The sequence below is a fragment of the Rhamphochromis sp. 'chilingali' genome, assembly GCF_963969265.1.
Source record: "Rhamphochromis sp. 'chilingali' genome assembly, chromosome: 21".
Classification (NCBI taxonomy): domain Eukaryota; kingdom Metazoa; phylum Chordata; class Actinopteri; order Cichliformes; family Cichlidae; genus Rhamphochromis; species Rhamphochromis sp. 'chilingali'.
This window is the reverse complement of record NC_137949.1, coordinates 30687449-30707011: the sequence shown is the minus strand read 5'-3', so window position 1 is coordinate 30707011 and position 19563 is coordinate 30687449. Positions and strand designations below refer to the sequence as shown.

General features: G+C 42.3%; 2 protein-coding genes across 2 annotated transcripts in view; both read right to left on the bottom strand.

The window, feature by feature from the left end:
- LOC308389603 (zinc finger protein DPF3-like) overlaps positions 1 to 8457 on the bottom strand; it is a 31110-nt gene extending 22653 nt beyond the window's left edge. Inside the window, exon 1 of the mRNA XM_080871095.1 lies at positions 8389 to 8457. Within this exon, the coding sequence (XP_080727221.1) occupies positions 8389 to 8420 (32 nt within the window). The 5' untranslated portion in view covers positions 8421 to 8457. The remainder of the gene's footprint in view (positions 1 to 8388) is intronic.
- A 280-nt stretch (positions 8458 to 8737) lies between these two features.
- LOC308389995 (zinc finger FYVE domain-containing protein 1-like) lies at positions 8738 to 17860 on the bottom strand. The gene is made up of 11 exons (XM_080871639.1): positions 16378 to 17860; positions 15784 to 16288; positions 14598 to 14812; positions 14378 to 14484; positions 14170 to 14278; positions 13949 to 14046; positions 13651 to 13768; positions 13375 to 13545; positions 12980 to 13160; positions 12745 to 12858; positions 8738 to 10870 (listed from the first exon to the last, which is right to left on the bottom strand). The coding sequence occupies exons 1-11, from the start codon at positions 16885 to 16887 to the stop codon at positions 10638 to 10640; spliced, it is 2361 nt and encodes a 786-aa protein (XP_080727765.1). The 5' UTR covers positions 16888 to 17860; the 3' UTR covers positions 8738 to 10637.
- Positions 17861 to 19563: the final 1703 nt, after the last annotated feature.

Below are 19563 nucleotides of genomic sequence, written 5' to 3'. Positions count from 1 at the left end.
ACTATTGTGTATGTTCAAATATACTGTTGTGATTGAAGAAGTTAAATAAAAATGTCAGTCATCAATTCATGCATCACCTCATGTCATCATAACAGAGGTCTGTCTTCCAGGAAAGAACAGTTTAAAATTAATGTAATATAGTATTGGCCATACTATATGATGTATTGCTTGTCTTTGTTTAATAATACAGAAGACAAAGACCTTAAAAAATAATCGCATATCGCATCGCAATCGCAATATTGGGGCAAAAAATCGCAATTAGATTATTTTCCATAATCGTTCAGCCCTACTCTTTAGCATGCCATCAAGTTTGGCAAAGGCCTGATAACAAGCCATTCAGTTGATTCAGGTGTGTCAGAAGAAGGATGCGTCTAAAAGCTGCAGGACGGTAGCTCTCGAGGACTGGGATTGGGCACCCCTGCTTTCGACCAAAACAGGCACAGCTTGATGACATCATCAACATGCGCTATCGCGGTAGAGCGGTATAGTCAAAATCTCTATATCGTTGGCCAAATTTATATCGTTTCTATCGTATATATCGCCCATCCCTACTATTAATGTTACATTTTTTTTTAGAAATTTAAATCAGCCAATAAAAACATATTGTATTCAACAAAAACTAGGGATTGAGACCATAGCCCCAGCAGTAAAGTGTTTCCTGTACATGAATATGGTAGAGCAAATGTGTCCTTTTGCATATGAATTTCCACACAGAAAAAAAACTCAACTGCACATCGCTGGATGTGGGTGACCTGTGTGTTGGTTGAATGCTGAATGAATGACAAGTGGACCCAGACAGGGAAGGGAGTGACAGTGGAGTTCACCGGGGAAAGGCAGTCTAAAAAACTCCATCACAGAGCCAAAAATACAATATGAAAAGTACATACTGTGGCTGCAGTGGACACTTCATTGCTTTTAACAGTCTAGGTTTCACTTCAGTTCTTTGTATGTTAACTTCTCCACAGCTGGCCGATGGACCAACAAAAGTACATCAAGAGTAGCCCACAGACCGGTTGCACCACATACTTTGCACACTGCCTCTATGGACAACAGAACACTCTCTGCAGGTAGACGGGCACTCTACGACTGCCCACGGACTGCCTTTGTGCTACCACTGCTGAAGTATAATTTCAACTAGAGCAGGGCGATATGGCCAAAAATATTTATCACGATATATATTTGAAAATTTGCGATAACGATATAACTGACGATATAATTGATGCAAGACAAAATACAACTCCACAACATTACTAGTGCAAAAAGACAACCTTCCTTTTATTTTCACTTAAACAAGAAGCTGGTTTTTATGTACATTAAAGCTTTATAAAAATTTAACAGTGCGAATACAAATTCCTTGCTGAAAGTTTAACCAAAAGGCATTTCCAGTAGAAATGGGCTGACATATCCTGAGCATAACCATGTATAATATCCACTGAAGTTAAAAAGAGGTGCTTTGCAACATTAAACTGCAGTGTGCAGTACGTATTTTTCGGACCATAAGGTGCACGGGATTATAAGGCACATTAAGCGAAACAAAGCAGTCAGATAAATCAAACTTTATTAAACTCATTCTTCTTGCTTCCTCCACTTCTGTACCATTGATTCATTAATGTTGAATTCTCTGGCAGCTGCTCTATTCCCATGTTGTTGCAGTATATTAATGACTAACCTCGTATTGTGGATGGATTATCTCAGTTGTTCTCCTGACTGAAGTTTGGTCCGTTTACAGCATCCTGCCATGCGATTGCATTTGTCTCTAACTATCAGGCACGTTAACTTTTATAAGTGGAAAAGTGTTAGTGTTCGTCCTCCAGCTTCACTGTTTATGTCATGCTAACATAGCTGTGTCGCTAGCGATCACGTAGCACATCATTATATAGCAGCTAGCCCAACTTCAGTAACCCTACAAACGTCACTGCTGTTTAGTTTCCTGTCTTCATTTATGTTGGAAGTGATAGCAGAGCTGTACGTTTGAATTTATTCAGAAATCTCTCAGTCAGAACATGCTATATCATGCTTGGGTAACTAGCGAAACTAGCGAGCTAACTTCCGCTAGCTTCCTGCTAACTTCTAACTCCGTTAAATGTAATAAATTTTGTTTTCATGGATGCCTGGAAGTTAAACTTCATAGTTACACCTGGTAAAGCAGCAATGCTGATCGTTTTATTAAAGATGAAAGAATTTAGACAGTTTTTAAACTCTCAGTGGTGATGCAGTGTTCGTTTGACCTGAAGGTACGGAGTTTAGGACCCAGATTACTCCCAGATTTAAGAGCATCTTAGTCCGACAAATACGACAATAACGACGGCCGCTTGCATGTTCTGCAAAAAATGTGCTTTGTTGTGTATCTGACGGACAAACGCCAAACCAGTTCCACATCACTGAAGTTGCACCATTTTTACAAACCAATTCTGGTTCATTTGTTTCACTCAACAATCGGCCATGTGCGTATGAAAACAAAGGCACTGCGCATGCGCGTTTTACTCCCATTCTATCGCGATATTTCATTTTCCTATCGTTGCCTAACATTATACCGGTATTACCGTGAACGGTATAATATGGCCCAGCCCTAATTTCAACATCAAAGTATTTCTTCCAGAATACTTTTTTTACAATCGGTGGAGTCGCTCTCTGCTGGCCACAACCCACAAGACCCACAAGCTACATCCATCTTTTATATACAGTCTATGTAGAGTAGTGGAAGAACAAAAAAGGAGCACAGAAAAGTCAAGAAAACAGTCTATATTAAAAATACTCAAAAGTTAAAAAAGCTTAACAACTCTTACAGAACAGATCGGTTTATTAGCAATTCATATTACAGCTAGCACCAGTGGGACTGAATTTAATAATGATATATCCGGTAAACATGCAATATTTGCCTTTGCACTATAGTGGAGTAGAAACAGACTGTAGAAAATGGGGATGCTCTTTTAAAGTGCAACTACTAATCAGACTTGAGTAAATCTACTCTTGTAGTTCTCACCACTGTTGACACAGCTGGGACACTGATGTGGAAGCTTCTTTGAAGAACCGGTCAAGAAGTGCTGTGCTGCTAACAATAAGGGCGACTATACATACGCAGCATCTGACATCCAAGATGTTCATCATGTACAAATGCTACGATAAAGGCCTGTTGCTTTGCTGGCTGCAGATCACTTAGCTGAAGCAGCTATAAGCTGATAGAAAGCCAGATCAAAACAAAACAAGGGAAGAAACACGTTGCTTCTTTAAAAAAAAAAAAGACCGCAAAGATAAAGTGCATCTTTCACACTATCTGTTTCCTGTATATTCAAGTCCCCAAGAACCCAGCAATGCTGTTAGCATCAAACCCTGTTCAATTTAGGGATCAAACTGACAGCTGAGCTTCTCACTGCTGTCTCCACCTTGCCAACAGGGGGAATTTGTGGAAAGAGAAAAAAAACAATGCATCCCATTTACAACAGTTCGACCACTCTGCTGCTCCCACTCCTGAGGTTAAACATATTATTACCTCTGTGGGCTCTTTGTTTGATCTGATTCAAGACAGGCTGTGAGCTACACTGACGCTGACTGTGTTAGATTATCACGCAAACACTGAATCTGGGGTCTGATATAAAGTCACTCCTCCGACCAGCAAGCAGCCAAGACTCTCGCACTTTAGTTCCACTTTTCTTAGTGCTGCTGAGATTTTGGCACTCCCCGAGGGTTTCAATGTTAATATTCAGAGTGAAATGGGGGAGGAAATTTCACATTCAAGCCCTCAATCGCTGCCACACGCCTGGTATGGTAATTAGCCTACTTAATTAATCTCAGCAGAGTGCCTAGCACAAGGGCAGGTTCTAATTTGACTATATCAAAGACGAAGGTAACTGCTTCAACTCTGAAATCATGACACGGTACTTTGGATGCGTTTTCTACAGTTTGCTATTATATCACAGGGCCAAGAGGGCCCAATAATAGCTACTGGTTCTTCTGGTATAAACATCCCCACATCCAAATAATGAAGTTCCTCCATGTGTTCTCAATTACAGCATTAGAAGGACGGCCATTTTGAAGTGAAACTAATGAGCTGCGGGTTGTGAGTCGAGGCTGGAATTTTAAAGCGGAGGTAGAGGTGCTGGAAGGCTGATTTGTCAGTGCTGCTCGGATCCCACACTCCTCCTTTACCTCCGTCTTTGCCACCACCCTTGAGACAACGTCCAGCTATGCATTTGAGACAAAACCAGATTGTGTGTGTGTGTGAAGTTTCCGGGAAGGACAGGCTTCGTGTCAGTGTGATTGAGAAGAGTAAACAGTCGCAGGTACAGAGCTTGCGCAGGGAGGGGTGGAAAAGTGTGAGGGAGATGAAAAGGGAGAGGGAAGGAAAAGCTAACAAGCAGATCATGACTAATAAACACAGGACTTTATTCTAATGAATAATTGCATTACTACTGCTCCCTGCCTAATAAAGACGTAGCTGATTGATTTGCGTTGCATACAAAGCCAAAAACAACATAAATTTCTCACATGTAGCAGGGCTTTCTCTGGCTTTAAGGTGCAGGAATTTTTACAAGCGTATTCACACAGGGATAGACTCAAAACAGATTTGCCACAAAGCATGACCACACAGGATCAGCGGTTTGACATGCTTGCTAGTAGCTTCATCGAGGATTTAAGAGAAATGTTTAGCTCATGAAAAAAAATAATAGCATGCGGCTTGCTAATAAAACGCATAAATTAGATTTGTCAAATGTGTACCATGTGCGGAGTGTCTCGTTTCCAACAGTAAATCCCTGTCAACCTAACCTGTGTGCTTCAGTGGCATTCCTTGATATCAACACACAGCTGCGATGGGGCATAGTGTGACATATCAGTTTACTAAAAGCAGATCGGCTGCGAGTGCTCCCCGAAGTCAGCTACGGGCGCACGCTAGTGCCAAGAAACCCCTGCGATTACTCGAGTTGAATGAAGGCGGGAGAGGATGCCGGTTGGTCTCAAGTGAATCCTGGAGTGCAAGGGGGTTTGAGGAGGGAGGATGGTGGAGCATCTGAACATGTAAGTGGGTGAAAGACTTCTGGTGGTTGCTAGCTGTGTGCGCAACAGCACGAGCTGCATCAGAGCCCTGCCTCCCCCAGCAGCAGGTGTTCCAGCTTAGGTGAGAGAACTTTCTGACACCTGTAATGAGTGACAAGACCCACATGTCCAGTGACTCAGGAGGGGGGTGGGGGGGCGCGCACACATACAGACACCACCTCCAACTCAGTATTCACAACCTTCCGCCTTGTTCTGAGAGACTAGTCTGTTGACTTGGCTGAAAGATAACTTCAACTTTATATTTTTGGACATTATTTTCATAATCGAGTTAAGATCAGAGAATGAAGCAACAGTTTGAAGAAGAACTGATCACACATGCGCAGTTAGATGATTGGATAAAGCTTTCAAGTATGCAGCTGAATAATACAATTATGTTCTGACCAACTACAGACAACTAAAATGTATCTCTGGAGCCTTAGAGAGGTGTGCAATCCACTGGTTTAGACAATCTGGCTACATTTTTAGCTTGTCTGTTTTCTATTACAAGACACAGAAGAAAAATACACAAAAATGAGCTCAAATTTGCACTAAACCAGATTTAGCTGTTAGAATTAGCCATAAACACTTGAGACTTGTGTGCATGCCACAGCCTCAGAGGTATGTACAACACATCCCCGATGTCTTCCAGCTGAGCAGAGAAGGTGAGTGTGCGCATGAGGGTGAAGAACAAAAGCAAATCTTGTGGCCAGTGGGGCCTCCGCTATCAGCGTGTTCCTGTCAACGGTTCACCGTGTCACATGGCTGCGTCCGTAATGTAAGCGTGTGTCAACTCACGTTTTGCATATCTAACGACAAACTGAGAGAGCAGGAGAGCTACGAGTGAGCTGCAGTCATGACAAAAAGCTAGTGCTTTACAATAGCCCGGCTTGTAAGGAGAATATGTAAGAGCAAAAACAAAACAACAACAAAAATCTGATATAAAACAACTTCTGTCTCGTGTGCTCTATTTAGAAGGTATCTCAAACTTGCAGGTGCACTGCTGCTCCACAGGAAGCAAGAGCTACCACATAACAAGGGTAGGGGGAGGGCCTACAGAGTGACTGCATCCTGATAGCAACCTCTGATTACACCAATCAGAACAACACAGTCTGGCTGAGGGCAGGGGTAAAAAAAAAACAGACCATACACCTCCACACTGCAGTACCAATAAACAGCAAGCCTGACTCACTCAAAGTCTACTCAACAGCAAATGACAAGAAAGCTGACAACACGAATCCGGCGGGTGGAACGTCAGGAGAGCTGCGGATGGAAGATGTGTCCAGGCGGCAGATAAACTCCAGCTGTGGCTCAAATTTTAATGAGCAGCTTTATGCGCTCCCCTTATTAATTAAATATTCCAGCCTCCATTTTAATCAGCAGATTCTGGAGATTACTGTCGTCCAACAGAGCTCAGAGAAGGGGACAGACCTCAACCAGGCGTGCGCGGGCCTGCATGCTCCTGCTCCATCAGCCTCATCCTCACAAAGTCAAACTAGCAGTTCCATTTCCCTGAAGTGAATCATCTTAATACAAAAAAAGGTCAAACTGGTCTACGGGAGCGACATCCAATTAGTGTCAAGTGTGACTAATTATAATCTGACAAACGTGTGAAATGAAGTCAGAAACCCGAGACAGAGGCTAATTATAGCAGATTGAAACACTTCATTAAGCACAGCTTATAGCAAGGAGACATTCCACATCAGAATGCTAAAACGTCAGTGAGATGAAGCAGCGGCTTGACAGCAGACAGATACCGAGGCTTGCTGGGACACAAGAGAAATGGCCCAACACCGGTAGTCATGAAATGCACCTCTGCGTGCTCTCGTGAAAAGGCGTGAGGTACGAGAACAGCAGCAGTTTAGATGGGGAGGGAATTATTTATTGAACATTTGCAATGAACATCGAGTGTGTTCGCTGAGCTGCTCAGGTGCCAGCAGGAGGAGGCTGTGATTGCACCGGGCAATTCCCCGGTGAGTAAAACTGTTGAGCAGTTTGAGCGAAAATTGAGAGCATGCGCAGTCGACTGAGGAGTACATAACGATTCAACATGCCCCCCCAATTTCTTTTTTTTTGTGTGCAGGGAGGTTATCTTATTAGGAGGCCACTTTACTGGATCATCACAAATACATATACATATATACTCTGGATGCTTAAAATTAACTTCTCCCTAGATGGTGCAAAAAACACCATCCTTTACAGCATCCTTTCCTAGGTGTAATAATGCCTCAATAACAATGGCAGCATGGGGTGCATGGATGTGCAAGGTGCTGTGAGGTCCACTCCTTGTGCTCACAGTCCACTGAGGTGGCAGGGTACCTCTGTGAAGGAGCAGATGGTTCTCCTGCTTGTGCCCAACACTTCCTCTCTGTCGGAGCATCTCTCTGACAGATGGGCCCAGGATCCTGGACCAAGCTAATCTCCAGCACTCCTCCACTTAAAGCCACAGTGGAGACAGCCTGCACTATACCTCCACAGTCCCGTGATTATAACACATCAATACAGGCGGACTGCTTGGTGACAGCCGCGCAACTTAACATGCATTTAAAGATTTAACAGACCACAATGTGCAGTACAAAAATGACAAGGAGCGAGAGGCCAAGTGTGTCTAACTTGCAGTGATACGTCTACCAGTAGGAACTGGTAAAACAATACAGAAGAACAAAGGAGAAAATGGGAGGGAAAGGTGGAGTATTTCTTTGAAGTTGAGGGACAAAAAACGGCCGTGCATGCACTATTTGAGCGCAGGGTGACAGCCTATTTTCAGCGGCGGAGTCAACTGCTGTCACTTTTGTCGATTTCGCCAGCAAGCATGCAAATACAAAATGCCTCCTCCCTTGCTTTACCGGGTCCTGACCACGTCTGCGCTCGGAGGAGCCAAAGTTGACATGTCGACAATTCACACCAACTATAAAGGACTTTCGGAATGTCCGATGATATTCCGCCGCTATGCCCCACCGAGCGAAGGAAGAAATTCGGCTTTTTAATTATTCGTAACGGCGCAAAGGCACGTTGTGGACAGTTTTTTTTTCCAAATAAATTTACAGCCCAGAAAAAGACGACACTCTCCCGTGTTGTATGCAAAGCCGTAGAGGAAAAGCCCCGCTAGTACAGCGAAAATGTCAAGCAGCCGAACGCACGTTGTTTAAAACCAAATGTTGAAATGTAGCGGAATTAAAAAAATAAAAAAGAAACTATACGAGGTTACTTTGCCATGCAAGAAGTACACAAAATGAATTTGGACAGCTTAATAGCTCATATGCACACGGCTGGAAATGGCATGCGCTAGCGCTCAGTTTAAATGTACGACTTGGCAACAAAGTAGATATTCACAATTTCCTCAATGTCTAAATTACTTACGCTTTTAGTGGATTCTGAATGACAGCCGCCATTTTGCTACAATGTAACGCAATATCGGCGTCTTGCAGTTCTGAGGGAAACCTACGGAAATTGACCAATCGGAGCTCAGGGTGAATTCGTGGACCAATACATCTGCAGCATGAGCGGATAGGGCGTGGCTTAATGGGGTAAACTGTCAAAATTATTTTAAAGGGTTTTCCCTTGTATTTATATTGTACACAACTGAATAACAGCACTTTTAAAGAGACCCTTACTGTAGCTTTGGATAGATATCACATGCAACTTCCTCTATTGGCTCACTGATACCATGCAGTGTATTGGCACAGAATATCAACATGGAAGCTTGGGTTTAATTATTTATTAAAATAATTATAAATCATTTATTATTATCAATAAGCACCAAGCAAGTATTACTTGATTTTTTTCTCTCGTTTATCTGAAACTGCAGTGCTGGAGGGAATGAAAGCAAGGCTCATAACACAAGGATGTTGCACACGATCTATTCCTCCCACATACAGTACAGTAAGTGGTTTGACACAGGGAGATTTAAACCCCACACACACACACACACTTAAGACATGGAGGCAGTTGCAGATTATGTTTTAACAGACGGGAGCTGATACAACTTTAATCTTATGCAAATCTTCCACCATTTCTTCAAGTTAGTTTCCAACAGGGAGAATTAACTTTATCTACAAAGCATACAATCGACAAACCCCTTTTTTTCCTTGTTGCTTTTTTTTGACAATGAAATATTAGCATACGTCTAAAAGGCATCGCCATGTGCTTTATATGATAATGGTCTCAATACTCAATAAAACAAAACTAGTTAATGATGAAAGACACAATTAAAGCTCTCAGTCGCTACATATGGGCCGACGTCTCGCCTTCGACACATTCGAGCATTAGTATTTCTGCGTAACGCTGAAACACAAAAACAAACAAGACAGAAAAAGGGTGGTTCACAAAGTGTCACTACAAAGTCTATAAATATACATACAGTGAATGATGTCAACCAAAAAAAAGCTAAAGCAAACAGTTTTCAATAACGGATGTAAAGTAACAGAAAAAACAAGTCATTATAAGCAGAACAAAAATACCATTGTGCTTTGTCAAGAGGCTTTATCATGACAGACTGCATCTACAGCGACCTGGAGGCATGAGTGGAATAAGTAAAACCAGTTTGAAGACTATTTGTGTATCTTTGAGTTCTGAAAGACAACATCCATATGCAACGCAGGCAGGAACTGCAAATATTAAATATTTATATAATAATTCAAACAAAAGTTGTCAATAAAAACATTTTGAACATGAAGTACATGTTGTAACATAAGAACACTGAAATGCCGCTAAGTAAAAGAGATAGTGAGGTTTATTCAGAGACCGTCCTCTGAACAAATTAAAGGCCATGATCTCTCACACTGTCATGCATGCCAGAGTGCTAATATATATATTTTTTTCAATTGTCGATACTTAAATAACTTTCAACATTTCCTCTAACATAGTTCTACGTCTTCATACGACCACATATTACATGATAAAATACCAGCACAGACACAGTGACCTGAATGATTTTTGGCACGCCAGATATCCAAACTCAAGACCTCCTGCGGTAGATTTCAACTGAGTTTGCAGCGACCGCTTTGTCACCTGGATATCTGGCTTTTTGGCCATGGTAAGCAACAGCCTATAACAGCTGAACAAGGCGTAGTGCAAAAACTAAAATGTTGCAGTACATGCATGCAAAGGAACCTGCAGTCAGCTGCATATGTTTAAAATATCTCTTTGCCATTACGTGTATGACATCAGAGAAAATGCTCAATAACAGGAATTGCTGGAAACTAATCACACCAACCCATCCAGCATTCTCAACTAGCTATTATTATTATTTAAATTATGTTTTTCGTTATATTTTCTGACAGTAGAAAAATAGCTCGACAGCCTTATTACATGTAAAATTAGGGATTCGTGTCAATAAGAATCAAAACATTGACACCGCGGATGATCAGAGTAGAAACGCAGGTTTCACACTCGAGTCGAGTAGCTCACACGTTCTGGCTGTTCTACAAAGGCCACGGGAACGCTGAAATCCCAAATCTGCTAAATGTCCTACATATATGCCTAAAAATTTCCCTTCCACTGATACGAGACAGAATCGGTAGAGCAAGAGAGGTATACTTTAGCAGAGACAGGCTGCTGAGTTAGTGAGCGGTTCAATACGGTGTTCTGAGGAAGGAAAGCAGTCCCTGTTAAAGTTCTCCGGGTTTCTGGTTGCAGCTGGTGCACACGCGCACAGGGTGGTCCCAGCCATGCGATGGAACGGCTCGGCGCTCGGGGGAGCAGTCGTCGCACACTCCTTGGCCACAGGCGCGGCAGTGGTGCTTGGACAGCTTGGCAGTGAACTCGCGCTGGCAGTTGTGGCACGACAGGATGTCCTGGTCAGGAACCCAGTAGGCAGGACGAGCTGCGTCTTTCACTAGGCCTAAAAGGAGGGTGGAAAATAAATGCGCCACACTCACAGGTCTGGAAACTTTATATGACACCACATCCTGTTCGCTTAAGTTTATACTGCAATATAACCTAATAAAATCTCTGTCACGCAATAATTGTCTGTAAAACGATATCTGCATATGAATATGTAGGCAAGGGACAAAAACTGTGGGACCAAATTCTTTCAAATTTTCACTTGTAGTCTTGTTATAGTAATACTGACCAATGTCAGATCTAGGCTACATGCAGTCTGCATTCTTGAAAACATTCATCCAATCGTTATCCATTATTTTTTTGCATTCTCCAACACTGAACAGCTGGTCAGAGCTGACTGAGCAGTCCTGGCCTGGATATCTGTTGGCAACACTGGAAGTTCCCCATAAACTATGTCAACAGATCCAGCTGATGAATGCTCTCTAATTTGATCTAATTATACCCATGATTAATTCATACAAAAATTTTAGTAAAACATAATGTTTTATATGGGGTTAGTCCCAGTCGCCTTCTTTTAATGTTTTCCCTGAATTTCTGTTGGGTGATGAGCAAGTGGTCAGTAAACACTCACATTAATCTCCTTTAAATTATTCCTTTCAGTCCTGTAAATTTAAAACGGCTTAAATCTTTTGAGCTTTCCCCATGTTTAGCTTTCCCCAGTACTACCTGAAGTGCAGCCCTGTTTCAAGTTGTGACGGGAACACAGAAACAAGAGCTGGGTTTAAAAGTAAGTTGGCTAATTTTGTTGTGATTGGAGAGGACGTCACTCTGTGGTATTTTTGGGGTAGTCACAGATATGGAGATATCTTCAGCGAGATATCATGTGGTCCAAAGCATAATTATCTATGCCCTTTACCAGTAAATTTAGACCTGCAGGTATATATATAGTATCTTCACATCTATAAATATTTAACTTGTGTTTGGATTACACAAATACTTTGGTTTTGAATGCTAATAAAGAAATCTGAATAAGTTTGTGGCCTAACTGAAAAAGTACAAAAGTTGACACTCTCTTCTTATAAAGCAGAACTTGTTCTTTCTGTTGGATAATCCTGGCAGAATCCTGTCACACTGGCTTAACAAACACACTTAACAAAAGCTTTTTCTCATATCCACTGGCCAAAGTGCATCCTGGAGGTTAGTTCAAAGGGTACAGAAATGATTGATCCCGAGTAGTTAAACGATCACTGAGGAATTCTCACAGATGTATGCTGTGTAGGCAACCTAACATCAATATTAAACAAGTACAAAGCAAAGGAGACTCACAAGCCTGGCAAAGTCTCATAAACAAAAAGAACAATATAACTGGTCATCGATCACATCGCTGCACTAAAGACATCTGGTAGATACAAGAACTGAAACACTGGCAGTGTTAAACATTAGATGGGAGAGCACTTCTGCATGGAGGTGTTGCCACAGATATGTCCTGAACAGAGTGTCCAAGGCGTTTTTAGGTTCGGTGGCCAGTGTGTGTGGGAGGGTTTCAGTTTTTTAGCTTATAAATATTTTTTGCTGGCAAGAGGAACTAGTTACAGGAAAATGCAATCTCCATATAAATGTAATCATTTTACTGCCATTAACTTAAAACACTTCAGATGGCTCAACTGTTTCCTTGATTTGCGGCATAGAGACCTGCTTTTCATAGCAGTACATGTTATGTTAAAACTAGGCCATTAGGGCATCTCATATTCCTGGCGAGACTCCAGTATGACATAAATAAAGGGAAAAGACTTCATTTCTTTTTAACTGAAATTAAGCAGAATGGGCCTCCGCCACAAGAGGGCATCGCTCTGGTGTACTACCATTTACTGGGTCATTTGTTTAGGTTGCATAACCCTTCCCCTTTAGGTTTTGTTTCGGGGAAACATTCACCTAGTGGGATGTCAATAGCAGTGACCACGACTCCGAATGTGTTGGTGACAGCTTCTCCAACCTTCCTAGCAAGCGTTCCACCTTCTTCCTCTTCTTGCTCTGCTTCAAGTAGTTCTGGATAAATTTTAAAAAAAAAAAGACCCTTACTAAAGCCATGCTCATAGATGTTAAATGGCAGCATAACAGAGGTTTGAGAAAAACAGAGGAGATCTGACATTATTTAGAGTGTGTGTACCTGCATATGAAGATCTCTGCTCAAAGCAGACATCACACACTCTGACAGGGGCAAGACCCCAGCCTCTCTCGGGGACGGGTGCAGCTTTGGAAGAGCAGCCATCACAGAAGCCCTCCCCGCAGGCACGGCAGTGATGCTTGGTGTCGTTATCCTGGAAGACTGTGTGACACTTGTGGCACACCTTGCATGAGAGAAAAATAATCACAGTCCGTGTTGTATTGAGCAAGAGCTAAAAGAGTGCGGATGCAACACGAATCCAAGTTTCATCATGAGACGTGCAAATGTAGATTGTGTAATAGGCACACCGCAGACAGTAAACATCCTTGTGAACATGAAAGTGTTGACTTGGCCGTTGGTAGCTGGTGGCAAAGGATGGGGCTGTGTGTGTCACTCACCAAGATGAGGGAGTTGGGTTTCCAGTAGGCTGGGGCGATCTGATCTGTCAGCCAAGAGGTGACGGCCTTGGCGGGTTTGACACTGAGCTCTGACACAGACTGGGCCACTAGGTTGACTCCATCCAGAAGCCGCTGTGCAGCATTGCTGTTGTCCTTTAAAAAGCCATCCGACTGCAAGAAACAGACAGGTTATCTGTAGCCATAATTAAGGTCTATGCAAATCAGTGAAATATAGTCTGCATCTGATAAATAAATTAAATACTTGGCATCACTTACTCCCGGCCAAACATGTTGGATCTCGGTGCGGACAACTGTATCAACAGGATCCTGATTTCCATACCAGTACTGTCGGCTTCGATAGATCACTCCACAGTTGGGACATTCAATAACATACCTGAACATATATTTAAAAAAATGAAACTCATTTTTTGTGACAATAATCTGGTATGTAATCTGATGTGGAGCATGCATGTTGGAGTGACAAGAAGAATTTAATTTTAGGCCAGAGCTTTAAAATGATGTTAACCAAAGCCTAGGTACAGATGCCCTCGCAGGTCATTTCCTTACTACTTACCCAGACCAGGCATACTTTGCGAGGCCCATCCATGGAGAATCCGAGGAGGCTGAGGTCTTTGGGACTACTATCACTTCTTTTCCTCCTTCATAGCAAGCCTGATTTGATGCACAACATAAATGATTTCAATTTAAGGCTCTTTGGCAATGACACAGAAGTAATTACAGTGTTATGGTCAAAACAGAGAAAGCTAAAAGTCAAAGCTGAGTCACCACACTTACTTTACAGGTGTAAATGCGATTATCATACTGAGCAGAATAACGACAGCGATGCTTCGCCTCGTGGCGCACTCCCTCTCCTAAGTGGTTCATGCTGTTCTTGCAGCCAGAGCTGAGGTAATCGTATTAACACAGAATGTAAAACAGCAAAAACAGAAAAAGACTGAAGCAAAAATGATTAAAAAAAAAAAGACTGGCAAGAAATACTTACCCACAACTGAGGCACAGGCTAGAGCAGGTGAAGTATTCATCAGGAAAGAAGCAACTGTGTGCTACCAGCTCACCTGCGATTTCCCCACTGAAGCGCTCGCTCAGTGCCTGCAGGGAAATTAAAGATCAGCAGATATTAATCCATAAACTGCTGTCAGACCAATTCAAAAATACATTTCCATGTGATGCAGAAACAAGCAGACTTCTAAATGCAGCCCTACCTGCAGGGCTTTGAAGATGACCACAGGTGTGCGTGGAGAACGGGTGGCGTTGTTATCCAGGAGCTGCTCCAGTTTATTCTGTAGGCCGCGAAAGTCAGTAGGAGGACTGAGAGTCTGCGTACCCCAGTAGTGGACAGAACTAAAGGCCTCTGGAAAGCGTGAAAGCTTCCTGAAGCGCTCCAACAGCAGCCGATCTACTGACTCGAATGACTTATCTACAACAGGACAAAAATTTAATGATTATTAACATCAGCTAAAATATACTGCAGATATATTTAGCATTTATCGACAGTTCTTAAAATAGTGTGCTTGAAAGAATGCATGTGACATGTGAGGGGAAATAGACAATATTTGCCTTATAAGAAATACAAATGTGCCTTTCATTCCAAAAAAACAGAGTGGGTAATAAAATGGCCTGCATCTACCAAAGAGCAATATATGGTAAGCAAGGTATACCACATATAATGTAATACCTGAAATAAACACGAATAGAAATGAAGAAATAAACCCTGAACAGGAGGAACCTGTGGAGATTTTTTAGAGCTCATCTTGGAAAAGCAAAATGTGTTTGGCACAACGGTGAATTCAAATCACAATTCTGAATGCAAAAGCTGCCAGACAAACAGGATTTTTTTTTTTAAAGAAAGAGTATGAAAGATATGAGACTATGGTAAAAACAGGCAGTCTTCCTCAGTAAAAGGGCTTATCTAACTTGAGCAAATTGCAAGTCTCTGCAAGCTGATTATTATACCAGAGCGAGAGGAACACAAACCAGTAGATACTGAGGACTGGAAAACACATCACACTATTAGAGTTTAGACAAATTCAAATAATGATTCCCAATAATGTACAATACCTGGTGTTAAAACTAGATGTAAATGTGTAAAAACTGGTGTGACTACAGCTATAAATGTACATTTCTTTATCATTTCCAGATTTAACTAAAGTTGGAAAGCTGATTTCGACCTCCAGATAACAGGGATAGAAGGCTAATATTTGCTAAACCCCAAATTATATGCAATGCTTAACCCTCAGTTGACTTTAAAGGGGCCACTTGTAGTCCTTTGACGCAATGATCCATAACTACTGTATATTCAGAGTGTCAGAGTGAAAATGTTAAATAAAGTTATTTTTAAAAAGGTTTAAGTTATTGCATTGCACCCTTTAACAGGAGGAGGTGTTTTACCTGAACCCAGCAACTTAGTGTGGACTGTTTCATGGAAGATGACTACAGCGGGACCCAGGGTGGACAGTGGAACATCCAGGCCACAGCGTGCTGTCGTTGCCTTCAGTTCCTTGGTGAAATGCTTCAAATATGCGTCTGAAGCATCTCCGAGGAACTTGAAGAGGTCATCGTGGAGACGGTCAGCATGGGTGCGGTAGATGATGAGGTCAGAGATGGCGAGCACCTTGAGTAAGAGACGTGTTCTCTGGCCTTGTTTGGAACTGTTCCCAAGCAGCCCCTCTGTATCAATGACCACTAATTTATGGATGGGATCAAATGCTGCCCACACTCCCACTGTGCATGACTCTTGTGCAGGAGAAGTCTTGAACACCTCTCTGCCCATGAAGAACGTGTGGTTTAAGGTGTGAGATTTGCCCTCTCCAGTGTTACCAAAGATGGACACCACCTTCAGCAGCTGGTCGGGCGAGCAGCTGAGGCTCTTCATGAAGGAAGCTTCATCTTTTATCTTAGGACAAACAACAAGTGTAAAAACTTTAAAGCATAAACAAAGAAAATGGAATACAGTCCTATTTAATGCCCACTTGCACAACTTACCTGCATTTCCTCATTCTCATCAACCAGAAGAAAGCTTGATACCTTCTCCAGAAGTATAGCCTTCTGAGATTTGGTCTCATCGGCTATACAGACAGCAGGCTGGGCAGATGTTTGGACAGAGTTGCCTTCTGCAGGTTTGGGTGGTGGAGGATAATGTGTAAGCTGGTGTTTCTTCTTGTTGCCTCCACTGTGGGTACGTTTCTGACAGTCCTGACACAGGTTAACTTTGCAGTTCTGGCAACGGACCACAGACCGATGGCGCGTGCCACTATCCCCACTACCTCCTTTACAGTTGTCACAGTATGGGACATGTCCAGGACCTAGCTGGACCCGCTTGTGGTTCTTTAGCCGGTCATGACTATGGAGGTCGAGCTCACAGCGAACACACTGCAGGCTTTTGCAATCAACACACTCAAATGCCGCCTCCTCAGAGCCACCACAGGAATAACTCTCCTGACATATCAGACTAGTATTGACTCCCTTTTCTGAAGATGAGCCATACCCATTCATCGTTTCTTAAGGAGTGAGCTTGAATACAGACTGGCGCTTATTGGAACAGCTTTGACAACAGCACCAGCTACTTCCAATAGCAGTTAATGAAAAATGCACAGTGCAGTAATACTGAAAAACTCAAATACAATGAAATAAACTTAAGACAGCTGCATGATAACAGGGCAGCTATCACACTGATTTAATACAAAGTTTAAACACTGATGTAAGTGATCAAATTAGTTTTAGCGGTATGAAATTCAGACACCTAAACGGGTTGATCTAATGCCATTTAGTGCACCTAACAAAGGCAGTGAAGTAAAAACCGTCGTCTTCTTCAGTAACGTTTAATATCCTTTGATCCTGTTAGCTTGTTCATGCATTAAAGTTAGCATTTAGCAGCAATATTACCTAAAATATATATCTAAGGCAAGAAAGAAACAGTTAGGTAACACATAAGTGTGTACAGGTAACCAGTACCTAACGACACAAAGAACCCTCCTTGGGGAAAAAAAATACCAAAACAAAAATGAGCAAATGTTAATGCTAACAACAGGCTAACTAGCAAGCTGACCCTCTGTGGGTCTATACCTTGCAAATTCAGTAAATTACTTGGCAACCAAATGTGAACAGCTAGCTTAGAGCTAGCTACTTTAGCCGGACAATTTCAACTTTTCCCCCCCACCTCAAACAAAAGCTGCAATTAGCGAGCCAGCAAACCACCACAGCTCACAGCCGTCCAAGCAAGCAGCTAGCCTCCAGTCTGTCAACTAAACAGCAACAACATATCAACAAACAACAGCTAGTCGATGTCAAAAGCTCGAATATCTGTGGGCTCTTTCACTAAACACCGGGAGGGAAATCGGCGCGATTCGGTTTTAAAAGTCTTTAGAAGAGTTACTGTATTTAAATTCTTCCAAGCAGTGTCATTGTTTTGCTCTTCAGCCCCCCTCCCTGATAGATTGCTCTAGCTACGTTATTTTGTTGCCAGGTCAGATCAGCTGATCAGATTATTTTCAGTCACAGGGTCAGAGCAGGGTGACGCCACGTTGCATCATGGGAAACGTAGTTCTTGCTAATAGTTTGCTCTGTTTACATTCTGTGCAACTCCTAAAAGCTCACATATTAAAACGTTTCTTTTTGAATTTTTTGTATAATATAATATAATATAATATAATATAATATAATATAGCCGGCGAACACTGTGAGGGTCATGTTTTTTGACTTTTCCAGTGCTTTCAACACCATCAGGCCGACCCTCCTGGGTGATAAGTTAGCAGCGATGCAGGTGGATGCTTCTCTGGTGTCCTGGATTGTTGATTACCTGACAGGAAGACCACAATATGTACGTCTCCCACAGTGTGTGTCTGACAAGGTGATTAGCAACACAGGGGCACCACAGGGGACTGTCCTCTCCCCCTTCCTCTTCACCCTCTACACCACAGACTTCAGCCACTGCACAGAGACCTGCCATCTTCAGAAGTTTTCTGATGACTCTGCGGTGGTTGGATGCATCAGCAGGGATGATGAGACAGAGTACCGGGCTGTGGTCGACTCCTTTGTCACGTGGTGTGAGCAGAATCATCTGCAGCTCAACGTGGCAAAGACCAAGGAACTGATCGTGGACTTCAGGAAGACCAGGAAACACTTGACCCCTGTTTCAATCCAGGGGGTCAGTGTTGACATTGTGGAGGACTATAAATACCTTGGAGTACACATTGACAATAAACTGGACTGGGCTAAAAACACCACAGCACTTTACAGGAAGGGCCAGAGTCGTCTCTATTTTTTGAGGCGACTGAGGTCCTTCAACATCTGCCAGAAAATGCTGAGGATTTTCTATGAGTCTGTGGTGGCCAGTGCGATCCTCTATGCTGTTGCATGCTGGGGGAGCAGGCTGAGGGTCGCAGATGCCAACAGACTTAATAAACTGATCCGTAAGGCCAGCAATGTTGTGGGGATGGAGCTGGACTCCCTCAAGGTGGTGTCGGAGAGGCGGATGCTGTCCAAGATAAAGACAATGTTGGATAACACCTCCCACCCACTCCATGACATGCTGGTCAGTCACAGGAGCTCGTTCAGTGAGAGACTGAGATTACCGAAAAGCACCACTGAACGACACAGGAAATCATTCCTGCCTGTGGCCATCTCCCTGTACAACGCATCCACTTAACACACTGTTTGCTGCTACAGCTACACATGTTTCTTTTCCAACTATTTATTTATGAGTGACTTATGTATGTATGTATGTATATATATGTATATATTGTACTATTCATAGTTAGTGTATTGTCTGTCTTGTCTTAATGTTGGTTTAAAATGGAGCACTGTAACAAAAAATAATTTCCCCCAGGGATCAATAAAGTATTCTGATTCTGATTCTGATAATATAATATAAACAAAGTTTAAAAAAAAAAGTCCAGAAGAGAGGAGAGAATCAGTGTATATTTTATGTATATATGTCTCTGTATTTATATATGTGTATATATATATATATAATATTCTGTAACTCTGTAACTTCTGTCGGTGCTGTGCTTTTTTGGAAACCGAATTTCCCAGAGGAACCCACCCGAGGGATTAATAAAGTTTTATCTTATCTTATCTCTCTCTTATCTTAAAAGTGCATTTAAATTACCGTACACTGACAGAACAACCAGTTGGTCTAGCCCATGGTCTACGATAATGTCCTGTTAAGCA